The sequence below is a fragment of the Oncorhynchus tshawytscha genome, linkage group LG01 (assembly GCF_018296145.1).
Source record: "Oncorhynchus tshawytscha isolate Ot180627B linkage group LG01, Otsh_v2.0, whole genome shotgun sequence".
In the NCBI taxonomy this organism is placed as follows: Eukaryota; Metazoa; Chordata; class Actinopteri; order Salmoniformes; family Salmonidae; genus Oncorhynchus; species Oncorhynchus tshawytscha.
This window is the reverse complement of record NC_056429.1, coordinates 61,057,475-61,080,947: the sequence shown is the minus strand read 5'-3', so window position 1 is coordinate 61,080,947 and position 23,473 is coordinate 61,057,475. Positions and strand designations below refer to the sequence as shown.

The 23,473-nt window shown below is 42.7% G+C and overlaps 2 protein-coding genes across 3 annotated transcripts in view; one reads left to right on the top strand and one right to left on the bottom strand.

The window, feature by feature from the left end:
• Window positions 1-5,178: 5,178 nt before the first annotated feature.
• Window positions 5,179-10,525, top strand: LOC112254466 (zinc finger protein 239-like). Its single transcript, XM_024427095.2, has 2 exons — window positions 5,179-5,780; window positions 8,076-10,525. The coding sequence occupies exons 1-2, from the start codon at window positions 5,681-5,683 to the stop codon at window positions 9,023-9,025; spliced, it is 1,050 nt and encodes a 349-aa protein (XP_024282863.1). The 5' UTR covers window positions 5,179-5,680; the 3' UTR covers window positions 9,026-10,525.
• A 5,175-nt stretch (window positions 10,526-15,700) lies between these two features.
• Window positions 15,701-23,473, bottom strand: part of LOC112254456 (apoptosis-stimulating of p53 protein 2) — a 59,683-nt gene continuing 51,910 nt past the window's right edge. For both annotated transcript variants that reach the window (XM_024427072.2, XM_024427081.2), the window contains 6 exons: window positions 21,030-21,868; window positions 18,819-18,956; window positions 18,348-18,481; window positions 17,967-18,133; window positions 17,605-17,804; window positions 15,701-17,474 (listed from right to left, as the gene is read on the bottom strand). In XM_024427072.2, the coding sequence (XP_024282840.1) occupies window positions 17,433-17,474; window positions 17,605-17,804; window positions 17,967-18,133; window positions 18,348-18,481; window positions 18,819-18,956; window positions 21,030-21,868 (1,520 nt within the window). In that variant the 3' untranslated portion in view covers window positions 15,701-17,432. The remainder of the gene's footprint in view (window positions 17,475-17,604; window positions 17,805-17,966; window positions 18,134-18,347; window positions 18,482-18,818; window positions 18,957-21,029; window positions 21,869-23,473) is intronic.

Sequence of the window (23,473 nt, the reverse complement as noted above, 5' to 3'; positions counted from 1 at the left end):
ACGACGAACAATCATGGTCCAAACAAACCAAGACAGTTGTGAAGAGAGCACGACAACACCTTTTCCCCCTTCAGGAGACTGAAAAGATTTGGCATGGGTCCCCAGATACTCAAAAGGTTATACAGCTGCACCATCGAGAGCATCCTGACTGGTTGCATCACCGCCTGGTATGGCAACTGCTCGGCATCTGGCATCTGTTCTCTCTGCTACCATATGGCAAGCGGTACCGGAGCACAAAGTCTAGGTCCAAAAGGCTCCGTGACAGCTTCTACCCCCAAGCCATAAGCCTGCTGAACATCTAATCAAATGGCCACCAGGACTATTTACATTGACCCGCCCCCGCTTTGTTTTTACACTGCTGCTACTCGCTGTTTATTATCACTTTACAAATTACCTCGACTAACTTGTAAATAAACAAAAACCCTAGACAATACAAACTAGCATACTCACACCCTGACCTAACCAAAATAATAAAGAAAACAGATAACTAAGGTCAGGGCGTGACAGTACTCACCCCCCCCGCCCCCCCAAATGTGCGGACTCCCGACCGCAAACCTGAACTTATAGGGGGGGTGAGGATGGGCATGGGCATCTACCCTTGGTGGCAGCTCTGGTTCTGGACGCCGCCCCCCCTCTTTACACTGATCCCTCCGCCTTTGTAGATCTGGACCATGGATCATCGCCGGAGGCCCCGGACCAGGTACCGTCGCTGGAGGCCCCAGGCCGGGGACCATCGCTGGAGACCCCAGGCAGGGGGCCGTCGCTGAAGGCCTCGGGCCGGGGACCGTCGCTGGAGGCTCCGGACTGTGGCCCCTCATTGGAGGTTCCGGACTGTGGCCCGTCGCCGGAAGCTCTGGACTGGGTACTGTCACCGGAAGCTCTGGACTGGGTACTGTCGCCGGAAGCTCTGGACTGCCGAGTCGCACTGGAGGCCTGGTGTGTGGTGCCGGCACTGGTGGTACCGGGCTGGGGACACGCACCTCAGGGCGAGTGCGGGGAGGAGGCACAGGACTTACTGGACTTTGGAAGTGCACTGGAGGCCTGGTGCGTGGTGCCAGCACTGGTGGTACCGGGCTGGGGACACGCACCTCAGGGCGAGTGCGGGCAGGAGGCACAGGATACACTGGGCCGTGGAGACACATTGGAGATCTGGAATGTAGACCTGGCTCAATGCTTTCTGGCTGGATGCCCATTCTAGCCCGGCAAATACGAGGAGCTGGAATAGAGCGCACCGGGCTATGAATGCGCATTTCTGCATAACACGGTGCCTGACCAGTCACACGCTCCCCGCGGTAAGCACGAGAAGTTGGCTCATGTCTCCAACCTGACTCAGCCAATCTCCTAGTGTGCTTCCCCCAATTTTTTATTGGGGCTGCCTCTCGTGCTTGCCTCGTTTGTAATTCTCCTCGTAATATTACCGTTCCACTTTCTCTGCCTCTATTTCTTCTTTCGGATGGCGATACTCCCCCGCCTGCGTCCAGGATCCTGCTCCATCCAGAATCTCTTCCAATTTCCATGAAGTCTGGTCCTCCTGGCCACGCTGCTTGGTCCTTTTATGGTGGGTTTTATGGTGGTATGAGTACATTCCTCTTTGATAAAGAACGAAACACTGAACAAACTAACAAAATAACAAAATGACCCAAGGAAAGAAACAATAAGCATCCAAAACACCCCTAAGCTAGACTAGCCTATTTTAACAACAGCTAACTAACTAACCAAAAATACAGTGGGTGGTCCGCCCAGTTCTGACTAGTGTTTTTAACAAAGTCTACCTACGGGTAGTGTATGCCCATGGGCGACTTGTCTTGGTTTCCCCTTTTCCCACCAGCAATCAAACACAAACACCATAACCAAAAACAATACTCACAGGAGATGACAAAGTGATTTGGAGGAGCTCAAACAAAAGAGAGGTTACGACACAAAGAGAGAGTGAAACACCGAGATCTACATACATGGCATTTACAGAGAGATTGAGCTCCAGAGCAAACAACTGATGGGGTTTTTAAACCAAGGGAAAGGAACTGTGATAGGGTAGGAAACCGGAGGAGGTGTGTCTTCTGATTGATGATTGATTGTTGACTGATTGGGGAGTGATGATGTTCACCTGTGAGGGGAGAAGGAGAGAAAAGAAACACACACAGGATACACACACAGGATACTTGTATCCGTAACACTCCCACTGTGGAAAGAGTTTTACTAAGATATGGAACCTAAAAGAGCATGATAGGACATACACAAAGGAGAAAAGCCTTTCCAAAGTCCCCAGTGTGGAAATAGTTTCTTCCGGTTAAGAGCCCTAAATGGACATGACAGGACACACACAGGAGGGGATAAGATCAACCACTGCTCTCAGTGCAGAAAGAGGTTTACAACATTAGGGAGCCTGAAAATACATAAAGGCATACACTCTGGAGAGAAGCCTTACCCCTGCTCACTGTAAGGAATTACTTTTACCTGGTTAGGGAGGATGAAAATGCACAAGGTCACAAATACAAGAAAAGCCCTACCATTGTTCCCACTAATCAAAGAGTTCTACCTGGTTAGGTGGCCTGAATGAGCACGAGAGAATACCCTGCGGAGTGAAGCCTTACCACTGTTACCATTGTAAAAAAATCATTTTAAGTCGTTAGGGACCCTAAACATGCATGAGAGGATACATACAAGAAAAACTCTACCAGCATACAAACACAACACATTTTCCAAGTCAGAGGACCTGCAATGACATGCGATTAGAGAGGCTGAGTCCTGACTTGTGTTTTAGACTGAGAATGTGTTTTTGTTTGTGCCACATGAAATCAAATTGTATGTATGAAAGCTTACTCAAAAATAGGTCTACTTCACTGGTGTACCAGACACCTCTGGGTGCCGTGCTCCTGTCATCCATGTCTATTTTGATTTATTTCATAAATCATTGACAGTAATCCTCCAAAAAGGCATTCATAAAGTTTTTAATTTCCACATGTACTTGGGCTTCAGGATTGTGACTGAAAAGGTGAAAAATAAAAAATAAACTGATTGAAAGTATGAGGGGCTATCAATGAACAAATGCCTGTGGTTCAGGCTATGCCAGCGCCAGTGCAAAGAGTGGAGCATATTCTGGTATTTTAAAGCGCAGCCCGAGAGCCTAATGCTTATTATGGTAGTTCTGTATGAGTTTTAGCTTAGAAAACAATCTCTCCAAGGAAGCCACAGTTACAGGGATGGAAAAAAAACAGCTTGATTGCCGTAGCAACATCAGGGAAATTGGGCAGAAGGGAGTTGTGCTTAAAATACAGCAGTTCTCCTTAATTGCCGGCCTCAACACCTTATGGACAGACAAACTGTATAAGAAGCTGTAGGGTCGTCTGGATACTGGACAGCTAATAAATTGGCAGATTTGAACAAAAAATGCCGTTTGCGATTTCGTTCATACATGGTGAACCCGCGTTTGAGTTGAGTGGTTGCATATCAACAGTCCTTTATCGCTGGGGTAGTTAAAATGTTGTGCAACGCACAACAAATAGTCGGACTCGCAACCTGGACCTTACAGGACCTTACAGGTTTTTATTTTAAGTTGATTTATTTCACCTTTATTTAACCAGGTAGGCTAGTTGAGAACAAGTTCTCATTTGCAACTGCGACCTGGCCAAGATAAAGCATAGCAGTGTGAACAGACAACACAGAGTTACACATGGAGTAAACAATTAACAAGTCAATAACACAGTAGAAAAAAAGGGGGAGTCTATATACATTGTGTGCAAAAGAAATGAGGAGGTAGGCGAATAATTACAATTTTGCAGATTAACACTGGAGTGATAAATGATCAGATGGTCATGTACAGGTAGAGATATTGGTGTGCAAAAGAGCAGAAAAGTAAATAAATAAAAGTATGGGGATGAGGTAGGTAAAAATGGGTGGGCTATTTACCGATAGACTATGTACAGCTGAAGCGATCGGTTAGCTGCTCAGATAGCAGATGTTTGAAGTTGGTGAGGGAGATAAAAGTCTCCAACTTCAGCAATTTTTGCAATTCGTTCCAGTCACAGGCAGCAGAGAACTCGAACGAAAGGTGGCCAAATGAGGTGTTGGCTTTAGGGATGATCAGTGAGATACACCTGCTGGAGCGCGTGCTACGGATGGGTGTTGCCATCATGACCAGTGAACTGAGATAAGGCGGAGCTTTACCTAGCATGGACTTGTAGATGACCTGGAGCCAGTGGGTCTGGCGACGAATATGTAGCGAGGGCCAGCCGACTAGAGCATACAAGTCGCAGTGGTGGGTGGTATAAGGTGCTTTAGTGACAAAACGGATGGCACTGTGATAAACTGCATCCAGTTTGCTGAGTAGAGTGTTGGAAGCAATTTTGTAGATGACATCGCCGAAGTCGAGGATCGGTAGGATAGTCAGTTTTACTAGGGTAAGTTTGGCGGCGTGAGTGAAGGAGGCTTTGTTGCGGAATAGAAAGCCGACTCTTGATTTGATTTTCGATTGGAGATGTTTGATATGAGTCTGATATGACCACAGGTCGTGGTGAAAACATTTGAAGCCTATTTGTGTAGGTTATTAGCCAGACAAAACCGGCTGAGTTCAACAATAAATAGTGGCAATAAATATCCACAAGACAACATTTTTTCCTCCCTTATTGTTAGGCTATTTGATGTCCTTTTTAAAAATAAAAAAAAGTGATGTCCTTTTTTATAAAAACGTGTATAAATAGTAGGCAAATACTGTATACTGTAGGTAGAAGATCCTCCCGTGTAGGATAGTTTTTAATTAAATAGTGTGTGATAATGACATACAGGTGTGTGAACAGGTGATTAGAATTCAGGTGATTGGGATCTGGAGAGTGAGCTGCGTTCAGGGGATCTACGTGTTTGAGAGTGTGAGTTGGAAGCAGACGTTACAATATAGGAAAAAATAATAATCCGCTACTGCTGGCTGGGTATTCCTGTGGATCACCTCAATAGTCTGAATTGTCTTACTCTTCTCGTCGTTGCATCCATAACTCTGGACTGATTAACACATGCTTCATTTTGTACGTTTCCAAATAATAATTGTATTTAATGAAACACTTTTTGTCAGAAAATAAATACATGTAAATTACCAACTGCGTTACCCACTCTAGTCAGCAGATGGCAATGTGCGTCTTTCAGGCGATGCTGCTAGTCTGACGTATAATCTAGTGGACGGGACGATTGTTCAACAACAACAAAATCTGGTCAACCATCTCGGTAGCTTGCTAGCCAACATACCCGAAATATTGGAGCTCTTTAGACGCTTTCGGTGATTATTAGCCACTGTGTTTGAAACATTTCCGTCTTATCTACTAGTTGCCCCATTTAATTGTTGTTGTATGTCAGCTAACTTTACTGTCTGGTTAAAGTAGAACTAGGCTAGTCGCTAGCTAACTAACATCATCGACCATGAGCTCATTAATGTACTACCCCCCTGCTAAAGAAGAGGTCTGTTGGACGGAGAAAGAAACTATCGTGAAAGTGGAGAACGAAGAAGAAGCCGTCACCGTAAAAAAAAGAGGTAGAGGGTGAGTCTGTTACAGTGAAAGAAGAAGAGAAGGAAGTTGCAGTGAAAGAAGAGGACGAAGCTTTCCAAGTGAAAGAGGAGGACGTTAATGTGAAAGAAGACAAAGAGGAAAAGAAAAATGAGGATGCCGTTTTTGGAGTTAAAGAGGAAGAGAATGATATGACTGTCGCAGTGAAGGAAGAGGAATACGTTTTTGGAGTGAAGGAGGGGGAGATTACTGTCACATTGGAGGAGGAGACTGGCGATATGATTAGCACCAGTAAGTACTGTCTCAAAAACTTTGCAGTTGTTGAATGTGTGGTTTAAAAGGGTCATTCTACTGACGTTTTACTGTACTATTTTGTTAAAGCTACAAAGAGTGGGGACCACCAACAAAACATAACAATGTATCAAATACATACAAAATAGCACTTTATGCTTTCTATGATAAAGGTAGCTATCATATTTGAATTCCTGCACACTGTATGAATATAATAGTTGTTTATTCATACTAGTTTAATTTCTATGTACCAAAACGAGGGTAATGTTCATAGAATATTACACATGCTACGTGTTAGTATAAAGCCAACACCAGACTTGGTTCTCATCTGTTGCAGTTTGTCTTTGTCGTAGTGAAAAACTTGGCCTCAGATTATTGAGGAATCTGATTTGGATTAAACCTCACAGGAAGACAGGTTTATCATATGAATGTTTCATTCAGGGTCATATTCATTAGTGCACAACGTAGCAAAACGTTTTGCAACTTAAAAGGAAAACAAGCATTTCTTATTAGACAAGATCAGGTAGTTGCCCCCCCCACACACACACACACACACATTTCAGTCTGTTTGCTTCCGTTTACACAACCCTGGTCTCTCTGGAGTCATTCCACCTTAAAAAAAGCACAAGAAATAGGATTTCGACCCCCACCATCCCAGATTGTTCTGAATTCATTTCTGTAGTTAGAAACAGACAAGTTTAGCATTCCTGAAACCATTTATTTTGTTTAAATATAATATGATCTCTGAGGAATCAAATCAAATGTTATTTGTCACATACACATATTTAGCAGATGTTATTGCGGGTGTAGCGAAATGCCTGTGTTCCTAGATCCAACAGTGCAGTAGTATCTAACAATTCACGAAATACACACAAATCTAAAAGTAAAAGAATGGCATTAAGAAATATATAAATATTAGGACAAGCAATGTTGGAGTGGCATTGACTAAATACAGTTGAATAGAATAGAGTATATACATATGAGATGAGTAAAGCCATATGCAAACATGATTAAAGTGACTATTGTTCCATTCCTTAAAGTGGCCACTGATTTCTAGTCTATGCCTATAGGCAGCAGCCTCTAATGTGCTAGTGATGACTGTTTAACATTTTGATGGCCTTGAGATAGAAGCTGTTTTTCAGTCTCTTGGTCCCAGCTTTGATGCACCTGTACTGACCTCGCCTTCTGCACGATAGCGGGGTGAACAGACTGTGGCTCGGGTGGTTGATGTCCTTGATGATCTTTTTGCCTGTGACATCGGGTGCTGTAGGTGTCCTGGAGGGCAAGCAATGTGCCCCCGGTGATGTGTTGTGCAGATCGTACCACCCTCTGGAGAGCCCTGCGGTTATGGGCGGTGCAGTTGCTGTACCTAGCGGTGATACAGCCCGGCAGGATGCTCTCAATTGTGCATCTGTAAAAGTTTCTGAGGGTCTTAGGGGCCAACCTGAATTTCTTCAGCCTCTTGAGTTTGAAGAGGCACTGTTGCGCCTTCTTTACCACAATGTCTGTGTGGGTGGACCATTTCAGATTGTTAGTGATGTGTACGCCGAGGAACTTGAAGCTTTCCACCTTCTCCACTGCGGTTCTGTCGATGTGGATAGAGGCGTGCTCCCTCTGCTTTTTCCTAAAGTCCACGATCAGCTAATTGATTGCACCCAAATTGATTCCACACAAATTGGCCATATTAATTTATGCGATTCTTATCTTATAATATTAAATAAATATAGTACCTAACATCTGATTTGGACAATGGGTAAGACATGAGGAATCCAATAAAATGATCAATAGCCCTCCCCCAACAACCAGTATACAGTATCAGTTCTCTATCTCTGACAAGTAGTATGGAGCTTCAGCTTGAAGTATTGCTTTTTCAACCTTCGTAATGTATCCCCTGTGAATCTGGTGATGTTTTTCCCTCTGTTCAGAGAAATTAGCCATTGAAGTTGCTTGTATTCTTTACCGTAAATATGTTTGAAAGTACCATGTTTTGCACATTAGAAGCTACTGTTCCTTCTACTGCCACCACACCCTTTTATCCATTTAGCTTGTCTCTTGTGTTTATTAAATGGATCATCACATTTTCTTTGCAACTTTGGGTGAAATAACAATAGCTTTGGCTCATTTCTCAGAGATCAAATTATATTTAAAAAAAAATATGTTTCAAGAATGCTAAACTTATCTGTTTCTAACCACAGAAACTATTTCAGAACAATCTGAGATGGTGGGCGACATGGCTTGCTGAAATGACATGGAATGACCCTCTGTTTAACTAAATACTCTGTTTTACTTTGGCAGGGGAGAGACCAGGCTCTTACTCTGAAAGTGGAACGAGTCCCTCAGAGGAACCAGACCCAGAGACGTCCAAACCAGCAAGACCACATCACTGCTTTCAGTGTGGAAAGAGATTTATCCAGTTAGGGCACCTGAAAGAGCATAAGAGAATGCACACAGGGGAGAAGCCTTACCACTGCTCCCAATGTGAAAAGAGATTTTCCTCATCAGGGTCCCTGAAATCACACGAGAGAACGCACTCAGGAGAGAAGCCTTTCCAATGCTCCCAGTGTGGAAAGAGTTTTACCCGGTTAGGGAGCCTGAAAAAACATGAGAGAATACACACAGGAGAGAAGCCCTATCAATGTGCTGAGTGTGTAAAGAGTTTTAGCTGGTTAGAGCATCTAGAAGAACATAAAAGAATACACTCATGTGAAAAGCCCTACCAATGCTCCCAATGTGGAAATAGTTTTACCCGGTTAGGGCATCTGGAAGAACATAAAAGAATACACTCAGGAGAGAAACCCTACCAATGCTCCCAGTGTGGCAAGAGTTTTACCCGGTTAGGGAGCCTGAAAAAACACGACAGAATACACTCAGGAGAGAAGCCCTACCAATGCTCCCAGTGTGGAAAGAGTTTTACCCAGTTAGGGAACCTAAAAGATCATAAGAGAATACACACAGGAGAGAAGCCTTTCCATTGCTCTCAGTGTGGAAAGGGTTTTACCCAAGCAGGGTACCTGAAGTCACATAAGAGGACACACACAGGAGAAAAGCCTTACCATTGTTCCCAGTGTGGAAATCACTTCTCCACATCAAGTAACCTGAAAAAACATGAACGGATACACTCAGTAGAGAAGCCATTCCACTGTTTTCATTGTGAAAAGAGTTTTAACAAGTTAGGGAAACTGAAACAACATGAGCAAAGACACACAAGCGAGAAACCTATTTCAACTGCTCCTCCTGTGGATTGAAATGTACCTGTTTAAAGCAACCGCAATCACATAAAATAAACCACACTAGAGAGAAAATGTATCAATGCTCCCAGTAGCTAGGTTTCTATCCAATTTGTGACAGATTTCACATTTTCAGATTTCAGATTTTCCCCAACAGAGGTGCATTTCCATCAAACTGACTTGTTGAAAATAAAAAGCTATACGTGATGACATAGTGCACATAAAATCAGAATCAAGCTCATCACCGTGCACTTTCACCACCATGGGAATTCAGTCATAACTTATTTCATGTGTAGACTAATAAATTGCATGCTTTTTGAAGTCGTGATGGGAGGACCGCACAACATATCATCATGTCACTGCAACTTTGCTTCGACATGATGGTTATTCTATCAATATTTGTGCATAAAAGTGTTTTCACCAGAATTGTTCCGTAGTTCATTTTACAGACACAAAAAATCCCACCAAGTTGAACGAACAAGTTGTCCATCGGCATTTATGAAATTGTACCAACACTCCCTGTTTCTATCACATTTGTTTTGAATTTGTTTTTATACGGCATGACTTTATTCGCATAAAAATATTGGATGAAAACATTGTTAGTGTGGAATTATATTTACCCAGTTAGGGAACCTGAAAGACCATGAGGTAATAAACACAGGGGAGATGCCTTACCACTGCTCCCAGTGTGGGATGGAATATATCACATCAAATGGACTTCAAGTTCATGAGAAAACACATATGCTGCTCCCACACTTATCACATATTTTTGACTGAGAAATTGTGCTTTTGTTGACGTCACATGAAATCAAATTGTATAAAGCGGACTTAAAAATGCAGCTGTATTTTATTTATTTTTCAACCATGAACTAAATATGGAGTATGTCAGTTTGAATGTCAGTTTGAACGGCCTCCCGCAGTCTTATTTTATTGAGTTTCAATGGACTGTGTCATTCCAGTGAGTGTGCATAAAGTCGGTGTAAGAGAGTTAGTGCAAAAAAGGGTCAATGCAAATAGTCCGGGTAGCCATTTCATGAACTGTTCGGTAGTCTTATGGCTTGGGGTTAGAAGCTGTTCAGGTGGCTTTTAGTCCCAGACTTTACACTGGTTCCCCTTGCTGTACGGTAGCAGAGTGAACAGTCTATGGCTTAGGTGGCTGGGATCTTTGACACCGTCTGGTATAGAGGTCCTGGATGGCATGGAGCTCGCCCCCAGTGACATACTGGACCATCCACACCACCCTCTGTAGTACCTTGCGATCGAGGGTGGTGCAGTGGCCATATTATACAATGCATTCGGAAACTATTCAGACCCCATTTCTTTTTACAGATTTTGTTATGTTAGTAATATTCTAAAATAGATTGTTTTAGTTTTAATTCCTCATCAATCTACACACAAAACCCCATGATGATAAAGCAAATGTTTTATTTTATCAAATGTTCTGAAAGTCAATAACACTGAATTATCACATTTACATAAGTATTCAGACCCTTTACTCAGTACTTTGTTGAATCACCTTTGGCAGCAATTACAGCCTCGAGTCTACTTGGCATACATGTATTTAGGGAGTTTCTCACATTCTTCTCTGAAGAGCCTCTCAAGCTCTGTCAGGTTGGATGGGGAGTGTCATGGCAAAGCTATTTTCAGGTCTCTCCAGAGATTTCGATCGGGTTCAAATCCAGGCTCTGGCTCGGCCACTCAAGGCCATTCAGAGACTTGTCCCGAAGCAACTCCTGCGTTGTCTTGGCTGTGTGCTTAGGGTTGTTTTCCTGTAGTTGGGTGAACCTTCGCCCCAGTCCTGAGCACTCTGGAACAGGTTTTCATCAATGCTCTCTCTGTACTTTGCTCCGTTCATCTTTCCCCGCGATTCTAACTAGTCTCCCAGTCCTTGCCGCTGAAAAACATCTCCACAGCATGATGTTGCCACCACCATGCTTCATCGTAGGGATGGTGCCAGGTTTCCTCCAGACGTGATGCTTCGAATTCAGGCCAAATAGTTCAATCTTGGTTTCATCAGACCAGAGAATCTTGTTTCTCATTGTCTGAGAGTCCTTAGGTGCCTTTTGGCAAACTCCAAGCGGGCTGTCATGTGCCTTTTACTGAGGAGTGGCTACCGTCTGGCCATTCTACCATGAAGGCCTGATTGATTGGTGGAGTGCTGCCGTCCAGGACACCTACAGCACCCAATGTCAGAAAGGCCAAAAAGATCATCAAGGACAACAACCACCCGAGCCACTGCCTGTTCACCCCGCTGCCATCCAGAAGGCGAGGTCAGTACAGGTGCATAAAAGCTGGGACCGAGAGATTGAAAAACAGCTTCTATCTCAAGGCCATCAGACTGTTAAACAGCCATCACTAGCACAGTAGAAGCTGCTGCCTACATACAGACTTGAAATCATTGGCCACTTTAATAAATAAATAAGTCACTTTAATAATGTTTACACATCTTGCATTACTCATCTCATATGTATATAGGGTATTTTATACCATGAATTGCATTTTGCCTATGCCGCTCGGTCATCGCTCCTCCATATATTTATATGTATATATTCTTATTCCATCCCTTTACATAGATTTGTGTGTATTAGGTTGTGTTGGAGAATTGTTTGATTACTGTTAGATATTACTACACTGTCTGAACTAGAAGCACAAGCATTTTGCTACACTCACAATAACATCTGCTAACCATGTGTATGTGACCAATACAATTCGATTTGATTTGTTCTGATAACATTGAAAAGTTTACATGAAAAACATTCACTAACTCATGAATATTCCCATCGTTATTATTCCACTATGTCAGAGAAAACTTGTGCTGATTGTAAAAAAGGATTTGAATACTGGAGTATTTTTATCTGAATGTAAATAAATGCAATATTTTTGTGTTAGCCACTAATCGATGTTTATTTTATGGTGATTTCCATGTAAAAGGACCCATGAGCACCAATGTGAAGTTTATAGGAGCATATCAAATTTTGTGTCAAATGAAAGCGAATAGTCTATATTTTGGGTATTAGAAATGCCTCAAAACATTTTGAAGTAAAGGCCCCTGCCAACTAATATCAACATTTATATTTAATTTTACATCAATTATTTGCCTTCTGTAAGTTTAAGAAATATTGCGTAGTGTCTTGTTACCAAAAACTCACATATCTTCAAGATATTCTCTAATTTATGTCCCTCATGAGGGAGGATTTCACAAAAGTAAAGATCGATAGACCATCGAATTAGTTCGTGTTTTTACTGATAACAATTTTGTTTATGAATTATTAAGTGATTCAAATGTGTCATTCTGGTACAAAATTGGTAACAGAGTGACCGAAAAATCTGTAACAGAATGACTGCAACTGAATTGGACGCAACAGGTATTCACAAACCACAGATAGTCACAAACCACAGTTACAGTACAGTACAGTAGAGTACAATTCAGTAAAAAGTAGAGTATAGTTAAGTACAGAAGACTAGAGCACACATGAGTAGAGTGCAGTATAATGTAATATACTCTACTCGTCTGTACTGAACTATACTCTTTACTCTACTGTACTCTACTGTGCATTACTGTACTTTTCTCTACTGTTCTGTACTGTAAAAGAGACCTTGGTCTCAGCATGACTACTTGTCAAAATAAAGATTAAATAAAATATTCTACTCTATTTTACTGTACTCTACTGAACTCTAATGTACTTTGCTGTGATGTCCAAACTTGAAACCTAGATGTCTATGATTGGTACAGATTTGGTCCCGTAATTACAATAATAGCCAGTGTGTAGAGTAATACCTAAACATGCAAAAGGAGGATATTAAATTGTTCTACATTTGTGTACCTATTCAGGACACATCACCATGAAGAGAAGAGCATTCATAATTATGCATCTCTGTTTAGTACAGATCAAGGACCCATGACGTGAGTCTCAGCGTTACTCTGGTACCGTGAAATTGTCTATATACTGTGCCTTCAGAAAGTATTCATACCCCTTGACCTATTCCACATTTTGTTGCTACAGCCTGAACTCAAAATTGCTTAAATTGTTTTTTTCTTACCCATCTACACACAATACCTCAAAGTGAAAACATGTTTTTAGACATGTTTGTTAATTTATTGACCATGAAATACAGAAATATCTCATTTATATAAATATTCACACCCCTGAGTCAATACTTTGTAGAAGCACCTTTGGCAGCGATTACAGCTGTGAGTCTTTCTGGGTATGTTTCTAAGAGTTTTCCACAACTGGATTGTGCAACATTTGCAAATTATTATTTTCTAAATTCTTCAATGCTCTGTCAAATTGTATGTTGTTCATTGCTAGACAACCATTTTCAGGTCTTGACATAGATTTTCAAGTAGATTTAGTGTAACTTGGCCACTGACAAACATTCACTGTCTTCTTGGTAAGCAACTCCAGTGTAGATTTAGCCTTTTGTTCAATGTTTTCGTCCTGCTGAAAGGTGAATTCCTCTACTAGTGTCTGGTTGAAAGCAGACTGAACCAGGTTTTCCTCTAGTATTTTGCCTGTGGTTAGCTACATTCTGTTTCTTTTTATCCTGAAAAACTCCTCAGTCCTTAACAATTACAAGCATACCCACAACAATATGCAGCCACCACTATTCTTGAAAGTATGAAGAGTGGTACTCAGTAATGTGTTATATAGGATTTGCCCCAAATATAACACTTAATCAGGACAAAAAGTGAATTGCTTTGCACATTTTTTGCAGTATTACTTTAGTGCCTTGTTGCAAACAGGATGTATGTTTTGGAATATTTTTATTCTGTACAGGCTTCCATTTTATCAATCTGTCAATTAGGTTAGTATTGTGGAGTAATGACAATGTTGTTGATCCATTCTCCGTTTTCTCTTATCACTGCCATTAAACTGTAACTGTTTAAAAGTCACTCCGGCAACTAAATTAGGAAGACGCATATATCTTTGTAGTGATTGGTAGTATTGATACACTATCCAACGTGTAATTAAATCTCCCTCATTCACTTTATTTTCACATCCAGAGCTCGGTCTGGCGGACATCTCAATCTGTCTGTACTTGACACAGTCTTCTTCGACACACCATCTCCCTTTTTATCGTAATTTTCATCAAATTCAACTTCTGCTTTCCTAATTCTCCACGAACCCTTCTACCTCCTCTTTCGAAATCCACCTTTTCATGTCCCAGTCCCAATATTCAACTTCTCCCGGCTTTGCGGCATACCGATTAAACTCTTATCTCATAATCGTCCCATCGTCTAGGATTGATGTGCATTCCTGGTAATACACCCATATCCCCCATGGACCGGTTCATACATACGCAAGGAAGTTCAACATCCCAAATTGAAAATCCAAAAATGGCGGTGGAAATTGTTTTACTAAGACAGCACATATATTTGGTCTATATTTTTTTTCAGCGTCTCGCCATTAAAGCTAACTCAGGAGGAAAAATATGCCTATGCAGCCTGATTGGAGGATGCTTTATGTATGAGCCTAGTATTACTGACATTCATCGATTGTCATTCGGTCTAGTATCCTGAATGAATTGATGAGTCTTGCTGACAAAATTACCGTTTTATGTAGAAAGAAAAGTTGGGACACCTGAACGCTTGACTTTGTTCGATTTTAGGGGGACTCATGTCTCATTCAGGTGGTCTCGTTCTCTCCAGCAGGTGGCAGCAGCTTAACAGAGAGTGAAGTCCCTCGAAATGACAAACCCAGGCCCAGTTCCATTTCAGTCCCTAGTACCTACGTCTTTTGGGGTTACTGATCTGGGAGGACTGGTATATATAATGATAATAATAATAGAAAGGGTAGGGTGAAAGGGTAAGGTGCAGAAATGTATTAGTACCAGTCTTGTTCTTTTTCATTGCGCAGGCTCTGCTGGCTTAATTGTTACCAGTGAGGAGGTATTCTAGACAAAGGCAGATTGTTATTTTTGATTTTCTGAAAAACTTAACTGACCAAAAATAGAAATGCAGTATGTAGTGTTAGTCCCATGTTTAATAAGCTAATATAAAAGATCCCAGAAATATTCCATACGGACAAAAAGCTTATTTCGCTCAAACGTTGTGCACTAATTTGTTTACATCCCTGTTAGTGAGCATGCCACCCGTGGCGACACCCCTGCTCAGTCATGTGAAATCCATAGATTAGTGCCGAATGAATTTATTTCCATTGACTGATTTCCTTAAATGAACTGTAACTCAGTAAAATGTTTGAAATTATTGTATGTTTATTTCTGTTCAGTATATAACAGACTGCACGAGCTCAGTGTTCCTCTGTGTATTGTGTTCCTCTGTGTATCGTGTTCCTCTGTGTATTGTGTTCCTCTGTGTATTCTGAAGTTTATGTAGTCCACTGCTTCATGTGTATTTCAATGCTTCATATCTCAAGCAAACTTCTATAACAATAGACTTACCTGAAACAAATTCAGAGGCGATTAAGATACTTACATATTTTTAAGAATGCAGAGCACTATTTCATCTCACAAAAAGAGGATAGAATCATTCTAATGGTAGCACACACCTTTGAGACCATATGCATCGAGCATCTCAGAGTAGCAGTGCTGATCTAGGATCAGCCCCCCTGTCCATGTAATCTTGTTCATGGTGATCTAAAATCTAAAATACTAAATGTATCCTAAACAGCACTCCTACTCTGAGACGCTTGATACATATGGCCCCAGGTCTAGAAGACACAGTCACAGCCATTAATTTGCAAAGTATTTTTATTGTAAATGTTTACAATTCTCCACGTGAGGTTATAGTTTTGACGAGACAAAAACAAATGATAATAAGGTAACAAAAATAAATACATCTGTTGAGTAAGACAGTGGGAAGGGTGGAGGCGAGTTGATTCAGAATTCCTTACTATGAATGAGCAGATTAACCGAGTTTTCATTCAATTAAACCTGCTTGAGAGATTTGAAGGAAAGACGTCCTTGTCTGCCATTGAAACCATGAATCATTTGCCATCTCTTACTCTTCAATCAAAAGCTACACAGGTATAACAGGTGTAAAAATGTCTCTTGAAGTTTAGTCTCATCCTTTCTACATGGCTAAATGGTCCAAATGAATTGTGTGGACATCATTTCAGCAACAGAAAACATGGATTCGACAAGTGAGTTAGTTTCAGAGGAATGCTCATTGTGACAATAGCACAACCGCAGTACAATTAGGTTAGTTATATCTCGACCATAAAGCCAGTGTGGAGAAACATAATGAGCGATGCTAATAATCTGCTCACATAGAAATCATATCACAGGCTATATTGGCATCATAAAAGAACAAGAGTCAATAGCAATTGCTAAATCAACAGTGGCATAGGCTACATTTTGCCAACCATTAGCATTATACATTCCCCCCCCCCAATTTGATAAGCTGAACAGTGGTAATAGCGCCACACACACACACATTAACTCTTGCCAATACAGTAGGGTCAATGCTGAAACATGGGTTAAACATTTTAGTTACACAGAGGGACACGGCCACTAAAAACAGGAAATGACAAGCAGACCGAGCCCCCACAGGGATTGTCGAGGTAACAGAATAACTGTTCAGACAGAATGTCACGCATCACCAAACATTACACTCATTCATTCACTCACCTAATACTCTCTTCAGCTCCAGCTCTTTCTAACAGGGTTAAAATTAAACAATAACCCAGAAGAAAACACAGTTTGAAAGACTATTTAGAAGTGTAAAAATCACCTTTCTACATAAAAATACTGTTTGTTCCATTTATACTTTATACATTTATACTTAAATCTGATCTGAAAATAATATGACGAACATGTAGAGAAACATAATGCCTTTAGTGCCTTATACACACATAGTGGTCTGAAAAATACACGTGGAAAACCTCTTCTGCTGGTATATAAAAGTGCCACAGTCGAGCCATAGAGTCAGTGGTTATAGGCCCGCCTGACAAGTAGTGTTCATATGTCAGTTTAAAATCCTTCAAGTGATTTGGTCTTTCAACGCTTCTTCATGTGATTGTTGGCCTGTCCTTGTAAAGTCCTGTAAAAGCCTGCATGGATCTCCATATCAATTGTTGTCTCGACTGGCTCCCTTCCCTTGCCTCATTTCATCCATCCTCACTGATGTGAAAGAGCTGGCAAAGTGAGATCAAAATGACCCTGGAACCTTCTAACATATTACTAGTACCCATCGTGACATGACAGGTCAGAGCAGATGAAGCAGAGAAAGACGAGGAGAGGAGAGAAAGCTACTGTGGACCAATTAGGTTGCATTTAGACAGGCATTTCTTTTCTTCACCATTTGGTCTTTTGACCAATCAGATCAGCTCTGAAAAAGTTCTGATGTGAAAAGATCTGATGTGATTGGTCAAAAGACCTATTAGTGGAAAAAAATATTAGAATTGGGCTGCCTATGTAAACATAGCCTAAGATGCAGACTGTGTCCAGTTCAGGATGAGCCGGTCTAAGCCAGGCTTCTCTGTCTGGGCTTGATTCTTGGGTAAAGCTGTTGAGAAAGATACACATACTGCGTATTAGATACATTGGAACATTATCAAACAATAATGAACCTCTTAATGCAAAGCTATTCAGTAAGGTTTAACTTGAGGAAACTCAGTTGTGACACTGGGACTCACCCCCAGAAGGTTCCGAGGGATGTACCCCTCGGTGTCGCCCATGCGCGCCCACCACCACTCGATCTCGTCCTCGTCCTCCCGGCGAACGATGGTCATGCAGTCACCCTCGCGGAACGCCAGCTCATCAGAATTGTCATCGGAGTAGTCCCACAGGCCGTAGACTACGGCCCTGTTCATAATGCCCATCTTCTCCTGCACTCCTGGAGGAAAGAGGAGAAAGTTTAGCAGAGCAAGAACACATACACTCATACAAAAAATGTACAAAGCATAAACACACAGAGATATATGCACGCATACACACAAACTTTCCCCAGACATAACACTCAAGGCTATAGGATCAGTAGATATGTTGAGCTACTAACCGTAGAGGAACTGGGAGCACTGGGTGTATCCCTCCTCCATCTCCTCACACTTATCTGCTGCCGTCTGCATGTCACTGTAGGTCATAGCAAACACCGCTGCTCCCGACTCAACCAGGAACTTACACACCTGCACGTTATTACAGGAGGCCGCGCAGTGCAGCGGAGTCCTGAGAGAGAACGAGAGAGGGAAAAGAAGAAAGAGAAATGGAAAAGAAGAAAGAGAAATGGAGGAAAAGGGAGTGTGATATTAAGAGAAAAAATATATATATTCCAAAATACTTTCAAGTAATAGTTCAAATTGGACTGCAGTTTACAACACTCCTATCACTGACTGCAGTAAGAATCACAATCAGACGTGTTGGTAGTATAGGGTCCACTCACCATCCATCACTGTCGGCTGCGTTGACGTTGACACCAAACTGCACCAAGAACTTGACGATCTCCGTGTGTCCGGCACAGACTGCGTTGTGGAGGGCTGTGATCCCCTCATCATTTGGCAGACTAGGGTCCTCCACCTGAGAGGGGAGAGAGAGGTGGATACAATTTCACAACTCGCTTTACACACAGAATATTTTACACCCACTTAATAAAAATTATAATCAGCTAAGACTACAAAACAAACATTAAGACTACAGTACTTCACTTTGAGAGGGATGGTTTACCAGCTGCCATTCTACCTGCTATTACAAAAACAACTTTACACATGTTCCTTCACTACACACAAGCCTGTTAAAAAGCACTTGTAAGCACTGTTCGTCTATGAAAATCTTTGCTTACAAAATACCTTAATAGAGAGCCACTTTAGGGAATAATATACAGTAGACATCTATACATACACAGACATAGTCTTACCTCGTAGATGATCCTCTGGACCAGGTCAAACTCTCCCTCCAGAGAGGAGTCCAGGAGCAGGGCCAGGGGGTTAAACTTCACCCTCATACCGTGGTCAATCCTTTCTGAGCCAGTCTTACGCAGGTTGGTCCTCTTCCCCTAATACAGACACACGGAGGTGACTACACTTTTCAAACAATGTCATGCCTTGATGAAGTCCCACAGCCACTGACACACCCTCACAAGGAAGTGTCTACGGATTTTAGCTAGTGCCCGGTCCCATCTGTGCCCAAACGGATAGAGATGATATATGGAGGTCCTTGAGCCACATTCCAAATCAATGCTCAGTTCATATGAATGGCCCACAATGCAACACCATGCTAAGGAATAATAAACACGTTGCAAAAACGATTCGATAGAGCATCCAGAGTATCCATTGAATGTGAATACCCTGGCTTGAAAGAGAGAAAAGGTATGAGTGACCTGTTCCTTCAGCTCCTAGCTCAGTACTGAGCTTATTGTGAGGGGACCAAATCAGTGAAAAAACAACTGGTTTCACTAAGCAACCTGATTATTACTCAACCAGATTATGGTTATTACTGGCACCATGAAAGAAAGGGCCCTTTTTGAGTCTTAACAGGGGCCCATTGGGTTCAGTGGAAGAGAGCAGGGACTGGGAGGCAAAAATGTATCAGACCATTCATCAACACCACTAGGGTAGGACCTATTAGGTAGGACTAGGGTAGGACCTGACCTATTACTGAGTAGTATACCGTATTTTTACAATTTACAGGTAGTGATGCACGGACAGGTTTGGGTTTTTACTTTACCTTCTATAACGGTATTTGAATGTTTGTTTACATGTGATACGTTGTGTGTAACGTCAATTTTTATAGTTTACTTCACTACTTGAGTCATATCTCTACGCTCTCTCTCTCTCCATGTCGCTTTTCATTCACACAGACCTAGCCTTGTCCCGTCACTCAAGGAGAACATTTGTTGTTCCTCGACCATGAGACACTTGAGTTCAGTCTGCACGGTCAATGCAGCACATGCAACAATGTTGATGACAACGATGCTGTTTCACTTTGCTTCTTAATATAAATCCACAAGTGTTGCATAATTACACTATTAGTTTGTGTTTCTTACATCTGCAAACAGCTAGTTAGTATTTTCTTTTTTAGAACTCATTGCATTTTTCTCTCCAATTTTTATCTTGTCTCATCGCTGCAACTCCCCAATGGGCTCAGGAGGTGAAGGTCGAGTCATGCGTCCTCTGAAACATGAACTGCCAAACCACACCTCTTAACACCCGCTCGCTTAACCCGGATGCCGGCTGCACCAATGTGTCGGAGGAAACACTGTTCAACTGACGACCAGGGTCAGCCTGTAGGCATCCGGGCCACCACAAGGAGTCGCTAGAGCGCGATGAGCCTTGTAAAGTGACGAGCCTTGTAAATCGCAATTGCAACATTTGGTTAAAAATAAGGCTTGGATTGTTTGCCTACATCGTGCAGCCCTACGTGGCAGTGTGGAAATGATCTCAAATAAGTGCAGGAAATGTAGAAATTGAAAATAATTTTTGGTTGAATTGAACAGTATAACAATCAGAATGGAGAAGACCCCTTAAAATGTGTTGACACCCTAGGGTCATGCACTACTCATAAAGCAAATGTAGAACTTTTGTTATTCAAAAACGTCAAATAGTCAAACCGTCCATTTTTTAAATGGAAATACTGTGATATGATATTTTGGCCATATCGCCCAGCCCTAGTAGGACCCCACTGATAAACCAGCTTAGATGGGATCAACAATGGAATGCAGCTTGTTGTTTACTTACAGGGCTAGAAAATAACCAAAGCTCATTTCATTGTCACCCTTGGACGGGCGAAGATTGAATAGGTTCCACTTCCTACTGCACTCGATCAGGATTAATGTGCTCATATAACCAATGAGAGGGTGGAGGGTGAACATGTACTGTATGATCTGAACAGTCAGAACAACCCATGATCCGACCATGAGACTAACAACATGAGGCACATACAGTACTGTAGAGTACAGTCGGCTACTGTTAATACATGCTATGGCTTAAGACGTAGAGTGGATGTGTTTGATCTGCTACTGGTGTTAAATGTGTCTGATTGCGAGCTGATGTTTATGAATGTCATGGAAGGCACTTAAAATTAAATGTATCATCATCATTAAAACAACAGTGTAACTTAGGTTTCTTACAGGTGGCAATGTGACCTGTCCGGTGACCTCTGGTGCCTGCATGCTGAGAGTGTCCTCCCCCAGGCTCTCCTGTCCAGTCCCGCTGGGGTAGGGTGGTGGGGGGTAGGGGGGGAACTCCTCCGTGAAACTCTCTGGAGGAGGGGTCAGGCTGGGTGGGCTGGGCTCCTCCATGCCAACAGCAGCAACAGGGGGCGGTGCGGGGAGCAGGGGCTGGTCAGGTCGCGGTGCAGGATGGGCCGGATGGGGAGGCGGAGTGAACTCCTCTCTGTCTTTCTTTGGGATGGCTGGTGGGGGAGTGTGCTCTGCGGGGAGTGGGGGGAGGAGGTTAGGGGAAGGGGGCAGGACTTCACAAGCCTCAAGTGTTACACTCTCCGGTTGGCTGCTATCCCCACCAATCTGGGCCCCTGGAACACCAGGCCCTGCCCCTCCCTCCTCCTTCACAGCCTCGGGTGTGGTGGGCGTGGTGAGGATGGTCTCCATAGCAGCCAGTGTGGTCTTCTGGTATAGCAGTTTCTGGATGTTGGGCCCCGCGGGGCCCTCGGGCTCTGTGATAGAGCTGCGTTTCTTCAAGGGCCGTGGGGCGTTGTACAGCTTCTTCCTGAGGGCCTCCAGGTCCCCGTCGCTCTGGTGGCGGTAAGGGTTGGAGATGAAGGGCAGCAGCTTGGTGGGGCTGAGGGGACGAGGGGTGCGCTCTGTCTCCCCCTGCTGGCCCTCGGTGGGGGGGACATGGGGGGCCCCGTGGTCCACCTCAGAGTGCTGGTCTGGGGAGTGTCGCTGCTCGCAGTAAGGGTTCTCTGGGTACTGAGGGCCTCCGCTGGGGATCACGGGCTTACCGTACACTTCACACACAGAGAGAGACACAGAAATAAACAGAGAGAATCGGTTAGGATTTAAAGCAAGCTTTTTAAATACAACAAAGAGACAACCTTTTTTCCTGCTAATAAACAATGACACACCAGGACCAGAGTTGGAGAACATGTAACATTTGAATCAGTTTAAGAATATCATCCAGGCAGTATATAAAATAATTTTAAAAATTAAAAAGATATGTTTTATTGTCACACACACAGGTGTAGTGAAATATGTTGTTTTACAGGAAAGCCATAGTAGTATGTCGGGTCTTGAGCAAATTAGGGTTAAGTGCCTTGCTCAAGGGCACACTGACAGTTTTTTACATGCCACTGGACCCGGCCCCTATCTGTTAAGGACCATGTGGTGGCTGCCCTTGTATCAGTCTGCCGACATTAACAGAAGCACCGCTGGGCCACGAGGGACCTCCTTCAAGCTAATGAGCAGTCATTCTGACTGCAAAATTTAAAAACTTAGACATGAACTCACTAATAAAAACAGCAGCTCTGCTGTATTCTTTGACAGTTTCTCTCTGGTCATGGTTTTAAAAGTTATGAAATCTCACATATGCCAGTATCAAACTTTGCTGTGGCCGAGGTCGTGATTTGAGCTATTCGATTGATCAGCGCAGTAGGCACACTCAATTTAGCCACAGATCTCCCAGTCTGCCGGGTAGGTGGAGTGAATCTTTTCAGACAAATGAAATGCATCAAAATGGGGACACTTTGCCTACCTGGTGCGCAGGTCTTCTGAAACAAGTGCACCTACTGCCAACAGCGCAGCACGAATAACACGGAAAAAAGAGCACAAGCCTTTACGCCTTCATCATTGGCTTTTCTACAGAAATGTTTATTGATCGACTAGGAGTGCCTTGAAGATTAACCAGTCGACCAGTGCGATTAACCGTTTGGTGACCACTGTACTAGCATCTTTTTCCTCCTCCGTTCTTCTCCCCTTTGTCCTCTGTACACATGCTGCTTTTCCTTCAGAAAAGCATGCATCACTACTTTGTTCAATTGCACAATGTGTCTTATTCACTTTCACTTGTAAATGTCCATCCACACTCACAAAAATGACATTAGGTAGCTACTAGCTATGCTTGTATAACTTTATGAACTGGATTTACCCATTTTTCAATAAGTTTGTTCATTTTCGCTCGTTAGCATTTAGCTAACAGCGTGCATGTGATTTTGCTATTAGTTTGTGATAATTGTTAGCATTCTGGTAACAGAGGCCCAATGGGCTTTCTTGTATTCTTAGCACCCCACCACATACATGCCCTACTCCTGAAGATCTGGGACAAGGAAAAACTACCCCAAGAGCTCATGGATGCTCTGATATTAACCATCTTCAAAAAGGGAGACAAGGCAGAGGGTGGGAACTACAGAGGCATCTCCCTCCTGTCAACCACATGCAAAGTAGTTGCACATGTCATTGCCAACCGACTGCTAGGCCAGTCTGAGGAAGTACTCCCAGAATCGCAGTGTGGCTTCCGCCCATCCAGTGGAACTGCAGATATGATCATCACAGCACGCTAACAACATAAATGGTGGGAACAAAAGCTGCCATTGTAAATTGCCTTCATAGACCTGTCT